The sequence below is a fragment of the Grammomys surdaster genome, unplaced genomic scaffold (assembly GCF_004785775.1).
Source record: "Grammomys surdaster isolate TR1022 unplaced genomic scaffold, NIH_TR_1.0 375, whole genome shotgun sequence".
Taxonomy (NCBI): domain Eukaryota; kingdom Metazoa; phylum Chordata; class Mammalia; order Rodentia; family Muridae; genus Grammomys; species Grammomys surdaster.
This window is the reverse complement of record NW_021604794.1, coordinates 500,637-515,347: the sequence shown is the minus strand read 5'-3', so window position 1 is coordinate 515,347 and position 14,711 is coordinate 500,637. Positions and strand designations below refer to the sequence as shown.

The 14,711-nt window shown below is 41.8% G+C and overlaps 1 protein-coding gene across 2 annotated transcripts in view; it reads left to right on the top strand.

Annotated features, from left to right (window-relative positions):
* Fancc (FA complementation group C) overlaps window positions 1–14,711 on the top strand; it is an 82,167-nt gene that overhangs the window by 24,366 nt on the left and 43,090 nt on the right. For both annotated transcript variants that reach the window (XM_028781256.1, XM_028781255.1), the window contains 2 exons: window positions 7,867–7,980; window positions 9,247–9,311. In XM_028781256.1, coding sequence (XP_028637089.1) covers window positions 7,867–7,980; window positions 9,247–9,311 — 179 coding nt within the window. The remainder of the gene's footprint in view (window positions 1–7,866; window positions 7,981–9,246; window positions 9,312–14,711) is intronic.

The following is a 14,711-nucleotide window of genomic DNA, read 5'->3' as shown; positions in this document are numbered from 1 at the left end:
GAGAGAGACAGAGAGAGATAGAGAGAGATAGAGAGAGACAGAGAGAGAGAGAGACACAGAGAGACATACAGAGAAGGGGCGAGAGAGCGAGCAAGGGGGAGAGGGAAGGAGGAGGGAGAGGGAGGGAGGGAGAGAGAGAGAGAGAGACAGAGAGATAGAGAGAGACAGAGAGAGACAGAGAGGGACAGAGAGACAGAGAGAGACACAGAGAGAGAGAGACACAGAGAGACATACAGAGAAGGGGCGAGAGAGCGAGCAAGGGGGAGAGGGAGGGAGGGAGAGAGAGACAGACAGAGAGATAGAGAGAGACAGAGAGAGATAGAGACACAGAGAGAGACACACAGAGAGACATACAGAGAAGGGGCGAGAGGGCGAGCAAGGGGGAGAGGGAAGGAGGAGGGAGAGGGAGGGAGAGAGAGAGAGAGAGGAAGAAAGACACAGAGAGAGAGAGAGAGAGAGAGAGAGAGAGAGAGAGAGAGAGAGAGAGAGATATTACACCATAGTGGTCAAAGGGTTTTCTGACTCCTGCTGGAATTTTGGACCAGATGAAGGAATTGCTTTAGCTAGAGCAAGAGATCTAGAGCAAGGACGACTGAAATGTTCCTCTCTGCTGCCTCACGTAGGCTATTCCTCCATGTAGAGCTTGGGATGTGAGCAAATTCTAGGGTGTTGACTGTCAGACTCATGGTGCTGGGGCATTGCAGGACTGTTGGTGGTTCTTCTGGAAAGGCTAGTTCTGGCACCAATTCATGATATAGACAGGGACTTTATTATTGTCATGGTAACAGCACTCAGATGATTCTGACTGAGATATGTACACATCACACCATGAGAAAATCAGAGTTTCGGGAATCCATTTTCACACTCAGTTCCTCTTGAGTCACTTCATACATACATTTCATATTCGACTGGATAGAATATGAATCATACCCTAGCAATGATCCTCTCACTGTCAGGTCAGAGCATTCAGTAACAAGCCTCTGTGATGATGCAGGAGATGGAGAAAACAGTGTGTCAGGTCATATCCCAGCCCTGCCCAATCTGAGGCTTCAGTTCCATCAGTTACTGATGATCAGGATGTGCCGTGAGCCACAAACCCTGCTGTCCTCTTACATGCATGGACCCCACTCCATGTCGTAACAGTGCTATGAAGTGACTGTAGCATCTATGTTGTGTGGAAGCAGAGAGCAGAGAGAGACGGCATGGTTTAAATGTTTTAGGTTAGTAGCTAGGACTTGGCCTGCTGAACACTCCTCGATTCTCCACTCGATTTACTTTATATTGTCTAATTAAACAAATAATGTATTTCTGTAGTCTCAAAAAAAGTTAATAAAGATGTATCAGCCTATCCAACCTCATAGATTTCCCCAGATGTGATCTCTGATTTCAGTGACCTACAGGTATTTCTAGTCTTTTTAACCATTTATTCTATTTGGTTTTGTAAAACTGAAAATTATTCTGATGTGTGTTGTGCGACTTAGCTCTTGCAGGCTGTTGTGACTCCTGCAGTTATTTCCATACCAGTCACACACATCTCCTTGCTGTACTTACTGACATGCCAGATGTTAGAATATTCAGGGTTGGATATGTGTGTCTGTGCTGGAGAGCTTACTTACTGTGTGTGAGGCTCTAGGTTCTGTCCTCAGCACCACCACCAAAACAAAAAGGAAGGGTGGGTGGGAAGGACAGAGGAGGGGGAAGGAAGGAGGATTGTTTGCAGCTACAGATTGCAGACATGCTTAAATGCAAGCTCGTCTATAGAGGCAGTTTCCCCCCATGGTGATTTAGCAACGTCTGCGGATATTTTTCATAGTTGTAACCTGGAGGAGTTGAGCTGTACTGGCAGTTAGAGGGCAGGGATAATCCCTCAACCATAAAGGATTATCAGCCAAGTATTGATTGTATTGAGAGTGGGGAAATTAGATTTGTTTAAACCTACTCACCCCTGGTACTTCTGGAGTCCCCATAAGGGGTATCGACAATATGTAGTGTGTCAATACAGACCTTCATTTAAAGGATTATTGAGTAGCAAGTTCATGTGGTTGAAAGTTAGGGCTTCAGTTTATAAGGAAAACCCAGTTATACCCCCAACTCCCTGATTTGAATTATTTTCAAGACATTTCTGTGTTCCTTGGTGTAGGAGGTACAGTTCTCAGGGACTCCTATGAGTCTTGCTTTCCAGCCATGCAGTATGGCAAGGTGTGCCTCGGCTCATGGTTTCTGTGGGTCCCTTTTCCACATTAGGAACTCTTCCATTTAGGATGGAGGTCACTGTGGATTCTAGCTAGATAGAAATCATTTCATGGCTAAAATCATGGATTGAAATAAAAGAAACACTGTAACTTCAGATTTGCTCTGTTGCTATGCTCAGATATTGCTAAGTTCCTGTGGGCTTCAGGTGGAGATGGTACACTAACCCTGTGTTACTGCAGAGGCATGGTTTAGGTGAACACACTCAGATTGCAGTTAGTGTACCCTGGCTCTTTGTGAAGGATGTATTATCTCACTGAGGAGTAATAATTCAAAACTTGAGCCTGTAGGGGGACATTTCTTCCCATTCAGACCATGCTGTGACCTAAGTACACCTGTAAATTGGGTTTGTTTCTTTTTGGTTTAGATCATAAGTTATCCTGGTGTCAAATATGCTCATTGTCTCTTAAGATGCCTTTTAACTCGTAGACTAGAAGCAACACCACTGAAAATCTTTCAGTGCAACACACTTGCATAACTTGTCAAGCCTTTGGCTTCTGTCTCCCTTCTAGTTTCATCAATACTAGTGGCCATGCTCATGATTTGGGAATTGATGGTTTCATATGATCTCAGACATTTGGAAAAGAGTGATGACTGCCCTTCCTTAGGAACTGTAGTGTTCTCACGCTGTGGATGGACAAGAGTAGAATAATCATGGCACGGGCAGTGACTGTACCTTGTGTGTGCCTGTCTAGTCATTGAGTTTTTCTGTTACCTCAGCACATGTCCTGTGCTTCTTGCTTTGTTTTAGGAAAGTTGTGATGTTTCATTATCAACCTTATGTTGGGCTGTCACTGATAACTTCAGTTTATACCCAGACAGTACACAACCTTTTTTGTGTTACCATTTATGCAAACCTCTGACACACATTTAAAAAATATTTTTAAGATTTAATGTGTCTGAGTGTTTTGCTTGAATCTGTGTCTCTGTGACACTTGTGTGTCTAGTGCTGTCATGTCAGAAGGTGGCATTGGATCCCCTAGAACTGAATTATAGAGCATTGTGAGTTGCCATCTGGGTGCTAGGGACGGAACTTTGGCCTTCTGGAAGAGCAGCCAGTGCTCTTAACCTCTGAGTCATCTCTCTGGATCCTGATATCCATTTTTAAAAGTTGTGCAACACACCTCCTCCCTGGTCTCTGTAGTGTGTGCTGCTGCATTTTACTTGAGAGGAGGCAACATTTCTATGTTTTCTCTTCTGGAATAAATGTAGGTGAAACTTATACACTAGTTTTATGCTTGGATCATCTGTGTAAACTTGGGGAGGCATCAGGAAGACATGGTAATTTATGATGATGTTGTCAAGAAGAGAAGCCCAAATTTCAGCCTCATATCCAAGTGTTGAAAACTAGAAGTCACTTGCAGGTGATTCAGTTAATTTAGGAATATCAGTGATAGCCAAATAAGAGTTCTGCTATAATGTCATAAATTATTTTAGACAAATATGCAAAAATACAAAAGGGGAAGTGGCTAGTTCAGCTTTGGGGCACAGGTGTTTCATCTGCTTAGCATTGGACAGCTCCACCTCTAGAACTCACTCTAGACTTGTTAACAGTCTGGATACTTCTAGAAGTACTCAGGAAAGGGGAGGTCAAACATTCTAATGTATCCGAGAGGTACACTGGGGAAGACAAAGTAATTCAATTACATGAACCTGTGAAAAGTAGTTTCAAAATGTGAAGATCAGCTTCTTAACTGATTTAAATTCAAGTGAGCTTGCTTTGGAATTTTCCAGGACTTCCTATAGTGGTAATGTTTGTTGCTACTTACACTGTCCTTTCTGGGTATCCTCAGACTCCAGAAGGCTCCAGGTACCATGGGCTGTAAAATGACATGCTATCTGTGGGATAAAGTCTATAGCAGTATGAGGCTCTGGCAAGGTAACCAAACTGAGTCATTCTCTTTGAAGTATCATGCTTTTAGCTTTGTTGGTATATTATGACCTGAAAAGAAAGCAAGTTGTGAAAAAAAACAGAATTTCTCTTGTTCTTTTGTAAAAAGGTTGACAGAAAGCCTGTAAGAGTTATAAAAGAATCTTTTTTTTTTGTTGAATTTGAATGAGTGTGAGAATAGTTTGCAGTTGCTCCGGGGAAGGTAAGAGATGGTAAGACAGCCCCTTCTTTTTGAAGCTTTTGGGTACCAAGTGGACTGGAATGTGTGTTTAAAACAGCATTGCAGGCCCCTAGATAGAAGTGCAAACAGGACCCCATGAGGCTCTGGGAGAGCAGGACAGAAATCTCAGAAAAAGATGAGTTTTGAGAGATAAGGGTAAGTTTTGGCAGCTAGAGACAGGCAGGAGTTGTTGGCTTCCTTGGAAGAAAGAAGAACTTATTAGAGCCAGATGAGTAGTTAGAAAGCTAAGTTTGGCCAGGTGTGGTGCTTAGGAACCTGTGAGGGCAGCAGCCATGGTGCCTGGCCATTAATGGCTTGTTCGGTGCTATCACCATCTCTTGCTCAGGCATGTTAGCCTTGCTGTATCCAGGCCCACATCATTCATGTACACTTCCTGCTTTCCGAGCTGCCTCGAGACAGCTCAGATGCGGTTATTCTGAAGTGCTCAGAAAACTGAGTTAGGTTCATCCTTCCTTCTGTTTCCACAGACACTGATGGACCATCTTATCTCTTAGAGCACTTAAGTTCCTGTCTCTGGCTGTCCATCACAGTCAGTGTGTGTGTGTGTGTGTGTGTGTGTGTGTGTGTGTGTGTGTGTTTCTCATCCTACCAGCTTCTGAGGAATACATACTACTCTCAATGTGTTTGTTGAATGATTGAATAAAAGATCGTAGTTTTCAAGAAGATTTTTTGTTTGTTTATTTAAAAACATGAATAAAGAGACATAATCAATGAAGAATACAGTGGTGGATATTCTAAAAGATTTTAATGATCAGACAAAGAAATTTTTTAAAAAAGCATAAAATATATGCTTTGTCTTGGTCCAGGAGTATCCACCACAGTTTGGCTCTATTAGTTCTTTGAGCAAGCCACCCACAGCTCCTCTTTCTACCTTGACCATGCTGGTTGTGATCCTCTTCAATTTCCTCAGGAGCACACATGCTGCCCTGACAGCAGCAGCAGGGTAGGGAGGAACCAGGACACCTGAAAACAAGAGGGGAAGTTTGCCAAACTGAGTTAAAATGCCTGCGAGAGCTCGCCTTTCTAGATGAAGCCTTCCCAGTGCTCTTCATGAATCAACACAAGGCTTAAAAATCATTTTGTGGCGAGCCAGCTCAGAGGTTAAGACCATGTGCAGAAGACCTAGGTTTGATTTCCTAGCACCCATATGATAGCTCACAACCTTCTATGTAACTCAAATTCTAAAGGATTTCATGCGCTCTTCTGACCTTCAGGGATACTGCGTGCACATTACGCACATACATCCATACAGGCAACCACTCACACATATAAAAATAAAACATCTCTTCTCAAAAGTCATGGTATGTGGGCTAGTGAGGTGCATCAGCAGGTGAAGGCTCTTGCTACCAATGTTGATAATCTGAGTTTGATCCTGGGACCTACGTGGCTGCTGGAAAGCAAGGACTCTGGGAAGCTGTCCTCTGACCTCTGCATGTGTGCTATGGCAGGTTCATGTGCAAGAGATCACACACATTTGAAATGTTGTAGGCATGTTAGTTTCTGTACTCCCACCTCTGAAGGGCTTTCAAACGAGCTGGGCTGTTGTGTGTGTACTGCTTTACTGTCAGTACATGCTTATTTGTCCATATTCTGTTCGCAGACACTGGGTTGTGTTCTCTGTTAGTCCCTCATGTTATTGGATCCACTCAGGTGGAGTCAGAGGGCTCCTTCTCAGTGTAGGTAGCCAGTGCCTTCCCTTTCATTGTTCTGTGTTTAAAGCCCTTCCCAGTAGGTGGCAGTGTGCTGAGAATCGACAGGTTCTCTAATCTGTAATCTGCCACTGGGATACATCCTCAACCCAATTTAATTAATTTTGCAGTTTAAGTTTTACTTTTATTTTGTATGTTTAAGTGTCTTACTTTAATGTTAACTTCAGGCATTGCATGCATGCCAGTACTTGAGAGACCAGAGACTGCATTAAATCTCCTGGGACTGGAGTTACAGATGGTTGTCAAACACCATGTGGGTTTTGGGAATTGAATCTGAGCCTTCTTGAAGAGCATCCAGTGCTCTTAACTTCTGAACCCTCTCCCCAGCCCCTGAAGTCTAATTTTAAATGAGATATTTCAAGACTAAAGCTTGCTTATTTTAAGAGCTTGTCAGCCCAGGGCACGACTCAGTATACTGCTTTTGTGACCTCTGCTTGTTTAATCTGGGGCGGGATCTTTGTGCCGCTTCATAGCAGTTCATGTCAGGGAATCACACACGAAACAGGCAGATGTTAAACCATGCAACATTGTTTTATAAAATAGTCTCATGATTAAAACATATAATAGAAAGATGGCTCAGGGGGTAAATGCACTTACCATGCAGGTCTGACAACTAGAATTCAATCCTACATGTAAGCTAGCCCGCTTTCCCCACAAACCCATACTCAGAACTCAAGGGGCTGACACACACACACACACACACACACAGACACACACACACACACACACACACCCTCCTAGTAAAGCTCTTATTTGGACCAGAAGGCTTGCTCTGCTCTTCTCTTTCAGAGAGGTGGGACCAGGGCTCTTGGCCCTGAAGAGACATTTGGATTTCATAGTAGAGTGACTGGGGGCATTAAGGGCCTACACTGAGAACGTTCTGATTAGCATCTAGTGGTTTTGTGGAGATTTGCCAGGTAGGTGGAATCCAGCCTTGGACAACACCTAACCTGTGACTCAGAGTCCTTACCTATAAGGAAGGTTCAATAAGCATATTTACATGAGTGAGGATTGGAGTATGGATCTGTGAAGCAGGTGCAGCAGCTTCTGCATACAAAGTGCTTTCTATATTAGTATTGGAGGACAGGGTCTCCAGTGCTGCCCTCCTTCCCTCCTGGCTTTTTCATACTAAACTCAGAGCTACTAATGTCTAAACCAAACCTGTTTGACTGGCCTCCTCAGCCTGATTCAGACCTGGGACAGCTCCATATGGCTTTGATATATGGCTAGGTCTTCTCTGTCTACAGTACCACAATGGCGCCCGTGTAGGGTCCAGCTTCAATGTTCCTTGCTTTCTTGCTGAGGCCGTCACATGCTTCTGTGTGGTATGAGCAATGTGGTCAGCTTATTTACTTTCTGTTCTTAGCACAAGTTTGAACAGAAGGAAAAGCAGCAGTAGCTCACGAGTAGCTCTCAGTAGTCAGTGCTCCTTTTAGGAAGGAGCCTTTGCAGTACAAGTTCCAGAAACCCACTCACACCGTGTAAGTTTCTGGCTTTTCTCCTTCAGCATGTTCATTTCTATCAATAATGATGGCTGTGTCTCTGGGTTCTGTTGTGGTTTAAGAGGTTGAAGTAGCTTCCTTCCACTAAGTTACTAAAGCAGCTCTATAAACTTGTCTAAGTTGAGGTCCTGGGCTGGGTCTCCTGGCTCAGGTTTCCAGCTATACTATTCTAACATAGCTTGGAGCTCTGTGCTTGGGGCCCTGGAGCAGGTGTTTTGTCCAGTTGTCCTTCTGCTTGGGAGAAGTTGACTTTTCTCTTTGTTTATTTTCTAGGGTTTGTTATCTCATGTACTTTCCACATTCAGATTCGACATGAAAGAAGTTTGTCTTTTTACCAAAAGTCTTGGATATGAGTCTATTGATTACTATCCTAGTTTGCTTAAAAATGTGAGTATCTAACTTTATTAGTATTGGAATTCTCACCAATTATGTGAAGGGCAAATGGGATGTTCCCCTCCTTCAGGGAGTTATTGAACTTTTGTCTGATTTTCACCTGGGGTAGACTTGCGACTGACAGCAAAGAAGATGTGTTGAGGTCTGGTCTTTTGCTTTGTACTGTGATGCTAAATTCTGCACCCGAAGGTCTAGGCCTATGAGTGAATTCTCACACCAGCTTTTGTTGTGCAAACCTTGTTATTGGCTAAATAAAACTGGCTACAGCCAGTTACTGGAGGGATTAGAGGTTGGTGAATTTTGAGTTACCTGGTTGTGGGTGGAGAAGAGAGGAAGAAAGGAAGAATGAGGAGGAGAGGAGGAAGTGCCATGAGAGGGGATCTACCATGAGCACATGGCCAGGAGAAACAGCAAGCATTTGGAACACACCTCCAGGGAGGTAGCCAGGCCAGCAGTTAGAAAAGTAGATTGGGGTAGCCCCTAGTAATTGTCAAAGCCAAGTAAAATAACCATAGTCTGAATTTCATTTGTAAGCTGGTCGGGGGATAAGTTTAAATTGGTTGTACTGTAAGATGTGAGGTGCTCTCAGACTCTCACAACATCCCTCTCACTCAGATTTCTGAGAAGAGCATCTCTTAACCAATATAAATACAGCCTGGGCTTCAGAGCAGATCTCATATCTAAAATGACCCCACTGAATTTTATGATGAAGCAAAGCAGACAGTTGACTGAAGGGATTTAAGATGGTCCAGTGAGTAACAGTGCTTGCCATGAAAGGACAGTGACTCGAGTGTGATCCCACAGAAAGACGGAAGAAAGAACCAGCTCCACAGAGCTGTCCTCTTGCTTCCATCTGTGCATGTGGCATATGCACCCACACACATTATACTCTTTTAAAAATGAGATCTTTGGTGGTTATCAGCCATTTCGATGTTTTGAAAGTCATACACATAAAAAGCATTTTTTAAAAATAAGGAACCTAAAAAGGAAGGAAATAAGTAAACTCCAATATGTTTTAATTTTCTGTGGCGTTGGTGTTAATTCTAGGATGTTGATGACCTGTATATCCATTGCTTCAGCAGAATCCTAGACATTCAGTGTAGAAACCCACATGGCAGCCAGTGTGATGTGACGCTGCCTTCCTTTCAGAGAGTTGGGGAGGAAATGGTGAGGGATGTGTCACTCACAGCAAGAGAAATGCAGATGAGGTAATCAGTCGTGTGGCATATGAGCTGACCTGCAGCTGATTCTGTTTTACAGATGGTTTTGTCGTTAGTGTCTGAGCTCAGAGAGAGTCATCTTAATGGATTGAACACGCAAAGTCGGTAGGTGTTAAATGAAATACCCCTCTGCTCAAGTTTCAGAAGGTGGTGTTTGGTTATGCGAGAGAGGCTCACTCTCTCACTATAAATGCATGTTCATAGTGTAGTCAGAGTCTGTGTGAAGGTAGTATTTTAGTGGGAAGCTCTTTTAATATTATTGTTTAAAGTCACTCTTCTCTCAGCAATCACTGGGAAGTTAAGTATGAAATATCTTTGGTGTACACACTAGGAAAAAGCCCTTGCATGTACAGTAAGGAACACAAAGGAAAAGGAGCTCGAGGCTCATCTTGGGGCTCACTGCACGAGGAGACTGTGTGGACTCTGTGCTCTGACGCTCCTCTTCTTTACCCCGCCCCTTCCTTATGTGTGTGTGCCTTATACACAACTGGAATGTTTACAAGGCAAGAGATAGTTTGATGTGCATACATAACCAACTTTAAGAAACTTAATATTCTAGAATCTAGACTAAACAATTGAGGTAGATTCAGAGAAATTAAAAAGTAATTAATCACATCACAGATGTTTCTTTACTCTGTGAGCAAAGTTGGAACTGTTTTTATTGGTGAGCACCCCATTTTTAACAAATCATTAACCAAAAGAATCTAGGCACTGAAGAGACTGTTCAAAAAATTTTTGGGGGGGAGCTGTTGCCAGCTAAAGCTCTATCAAAACTGGTGTTTCTCTTCAGACTTTATGAGTGCAAGGCTAGTAAATGTTACGACTCTCGGAGAAAAACACTGTCAAAGATCCTGGCAACACTAGATTTGCTTCCCCCTACCCCAACCCCAAAGATATGACACTAAAAGTGTAGGCAACAACAACAAAAAAAAAGATTAAATGTCCAGAGAGGTGGCTCAGTGGGTAAAACACTTGATGTATAAGCCTGGTGACCTGAGTTCAATTTTGGAATCCCTGAAGATGGGAAGAGGGGAGCAATTCCACAAAATTGTCCTTTGATCTCATATGTGCACTGTGGCAATGCACTCTCCCAACAGGATGCTTACAAACAACACTCTCCCAACAGGATGCTTACAAACAACAACAACAACAACAGTCATAATAATAGGTTTTTTTAATGATAAAATTGAACTTTATTAAAATTCATTAAATTTAATTAAAATTTGGTTGCTTGGTGTACTTAGGCCCTTTAATTGAACTCTTGAAACTACAGAATACAATCTTTTGTGAATCAAAGGATACTACCAAGAAAGCAAAATGAACAATGTAGACAGAACCTGTAGAATGAAATAAAACTTTTATAAGTAATATCTCTGAGGTGGGCATATAGCACATGCCTATAATCCTTGTAATTGGCAGTCTGGGGCATAAGAATCATGAGTTTGAAGTGAGCTTGGACTTTTTGGGGGTGTGTTGAGTTAGAGTCTCATGTAGACCAAATTGGCCTCAAAATCACAGAGATCTGCCTGCCTCTGCTTTCCAAATGCTGAGACTTAAGGCATGCATCACCATGCCCAGCCCCTAAGTTGGACTTCTTAACAATCTTGAAGCCAGTCTGGGCTACACATTGAGACTGTCAAAAAACCAGCCAACCAACCAACCAAACAAATATACAAGTCTCTTCCATAAGGAATTTGTGTCTGAGATGTCTAGGTACTCTCAAACATCAGCAACCCAGAACTGGACCAATGCTGGAGACATGCTGTAGTGGCAGAGGGCTGGCTTTTAATATCCTGTACGTGCCAGGCTCTGTGTTCAAACAAAGGGAAAACAAAGACAAGCAGAAGACTGAGCTTGAATAGGCATCGTACCAGAGAAATAGACATCTGGTAAAATGGGCCATGACACACAATTTTAATCCCAGAATTTGGGAAATGAAGACAAGAGGCTCATCCTCAGACTCAGAAGAGTTGGGGACCCTATACTTAAAATTAAAACAAAACAAACAGAACACCTGGCTACTGAACAAATAGGAATGCATTCAACTCCACACCCATTAGGGAGCATGCAAACCAGAACTACAATGATCACTTAATACTTACATAATGGTTATAAAAAGAAAGGAAAGGAAAACCCCAAGTATTGATGAGGAGAAATTGGAGCACCGTGCATTGCTGGTGATAGTATAAAATGGAGCAGCCACAGTGGAAAACAGATTGATGTTTTCCAGAAGAATTAAACAGATTTTCTGTGTGACAGAGAATCCACTGCAAGCTGTATTTCTTCTCTTTTTTCTTATGCTGGTCTCTGCTCTGCCTTCGGTCCCAAGGAATCTACCTATTCTAGGACTTAATGTACATGGAACAAAACATAGTTGCTTCTGTGTTGGACTGGTTTTACTAAGCTTGTGATAAAAACACTGATCAAACAGAGGGAAAAAGGGCTCCTTGGACTTCTGGATCACAATCTATTGCTGAGGACGGAGTCAAGGTAGAAACTTGAGCACAAAGTTGGAACAGAAACTATGAAGGAACACTGCTCTTGCATTGCTTTCTTATACAGCCACCTGCATAGGAATGGTGCCGCCCACAGTAGACTGGGACCCCTCACATCAGTTGGCATCCAAGACATCTCCCACAGACATCCCCACAGCCCAGTCTGATGTGGGTAATCTTTATTTGAGACTTCCTTCTCAGATGACTTTAAATTGTATCAAGTTGATGGTTAAAGATAAGTAGGAAATTATCCTAAAACCAATTTTGTTAATTGACCACAGCTAAAAAACAAGATGTATTTATATTTTACTGGAGATATATCCAATATAAAAAGAAACAAAAGTTTTATGTGTGCACAAGCATGGGAAGACTGTGTAGTAAAACCAGTCCAACACAGAAGTAAATATGTTTTATTCCATGTATATTAAGTCCTAGAATAGGTAGATTCCTTGGGACCGAAGGCAGAACAGAGATCAGTGGCTGGAGGGGGGAGAGAAAGGGAAATTATGTTTAATGTATTTAGTTTGTTGGGGGCAGTGGAAACTTTTGGATAAATAATAATGGTTAGAAGATGGCACGTGAACATATTTAGTGTTAGTCACTACTGATATATGGTTAAATGATAACTTATTTATGTTTTACTGCAATGAGAAAACTAAAGAAGAAAATGTGCCACTGCATACTCCCCATGAGTAAAGTTTACAACACTCACTTTAATGTCTGTTAAAGGTTTGGGTTCCATACATTGACCATGAATGTGTGAACCAATGCATCCACATTGGTAAAACAGTGTAGTAGTTTATTACTGAGTTTGGTAAACACTGCAAGATGGCTCAGTGGGTTACGTGCATTTGTCCTAAGCTCGGTCACCTGAATCTATCTCTAGGACCAGGATTCAAATGCCAGGGCCATGTGCAAATCCTCGCAGAAAAGACAACTGAGTGGATAGTAAACATGAAAGGAATGGCAAGATCATGCATGACTTCAGAAGATGGCACAGTAGAGAGCTCCAGATATTTTTCCTCCACTGGGTAGCTGGGACACAAAAGAACAAATAACTAAACCAGCTTGTCACAGTAGCGGAGGTTCTGCAGTACTAGATACGGACAGCAGAGGGAGCTAAGATCACTGGCTCACGTAACTAAAACAGAAGACGTTCCTGTGAAGCTTCGCTGCATAAAGTGAACAAGACTGGAACTCAGATATCACCCATGGCAGTGAAACAGTAGGAGCAAACTATGCTTTCTACAACAGTTTCACTTTATATTTTATATTACTTTATTTTTACAATTACTTTTAGCTATTTTAATCAGGTTTATTTTCCTTTAAAATTTTGAGTATATTTATTTATTTGAGTATATTTTCCTGTTCATATACTTTAGGACCATTTAGATAGTGACTCAGAGATTATTTATTTCCCATTATTTTTAAACTCTATTTTGACAAGGTCTGATATGTGAGGCTGGCCTCAAACTCACTGTAGCCAGGATGACCTTGAATTTGTTTCTGCCCTGCAGTGCTGGAATGACAGGTGTGCTTGTGGTGCTGGAGGTCAAAGCCAGGGTTTTGTGCGTCTAGGTAAGTGTGCCACCAATGGATCTGGGATCTCAGTACATGGAAGGACATACGAAGACTGAAAAGGAGAGGATGTTGTGGAAGGCAGCGAGAGTAGCCACGCACATGCACACGCGCACACACACATATATATCATACAGCTGTTGTAAGAGGTAAAGGATGTTACAGAAGGATAAAAGGGTCCCTTTTCTAGAGATTTAAGCTGTAAACATTAGCAACAGAGTGAATAGATACAAAGCACACATTGATAGATTGGTGGGTAAAATAGAAAATAAGGAGAAAGGGATCTGATGCTCCACCTTGAATAATGGATTTTTTTTGCAATAAAGAATATTAAGTAGACAGGTCCTAGGGTGGTGCTAGTGGCCAGTTCAGCCAGTAGATATGTATGGAGAACCTCATTTAATAATGGAACACACACCTTTCTCTCAGAGTATTCCCTAGGATAGGTCATATTTTGGATTATAAAAATACATTTTAATAAGTTGAAGACTGAAGTCATATCAACTGTCCATTTTGATCACAGTGAAGTGAAACTAGAAATCCATACAAAAAAGAAAACAGAAAACTTTACCAACATGTGAATTAATACATTTTAAAACAGCCAATGCTCAAATGATACACTTAGAACAATACCTTGAGAGAAATGACAATAAACACACACCACACGCCAGCCATTGCAGGTTGTGGCAAAAGTTAGGATATTCATTAAAAACAAACAAACAAACAAACAAACAAAAAACAAAAAAAAAAAACAACAAAAAAACCTGAGTTAGAACAAGGCAGCAGATTAGAATAGCCATCAACAATAGAGAACAATAGAAAGAAAAATCAAAGCTGAGAGATGTGAGGAACTTAGTCTTGGACTGTGAGATACCACTACACAGCTGTACGCCAGCTGCTAGGACAATCTAAGACTGGAGGCTGATCTAGAAATACAGAATTACACAAGTCTTTAAGAAGTAAAAAAAAAAATGAGCAGATTAAGTCAGATGTTCAAAACCTCCCAACAAAAACCCAAAGATCAAAAGGCTTCACTAGAAGAGTTAACAATTCTTTTAAATTCTGCCAGCCTCCTAGAGAAGAGGGGTACACTTTCAAATCAGTTTATAAGGCTAGCCATCTACAGCCGTCAAGCACAACTACCTAAAGAAAACAAGGTTAGTTGATATCTTTGGCAGATATGTGTGAGTAGTAGGTGTATACAGAGCTTAGCAGCACCAATTACCAGGGAAATGCAAACCAGAACTGCATAGCAGTTTATATGAATAAAGAAAGGTGTAAGGGGGCTGGAGGTAGTGTTGTATAACTTTAATTCCAGTACTCAAGAGACAGAGGCTGGCAGATCTCATAGCCACATAGTAAGTTCTGTCTCAAAAGAAAAAAGAAAGAAAGAAAGAAAGAAAGAAAGAAAGAAAGAAAGAAAGAAAGAAAG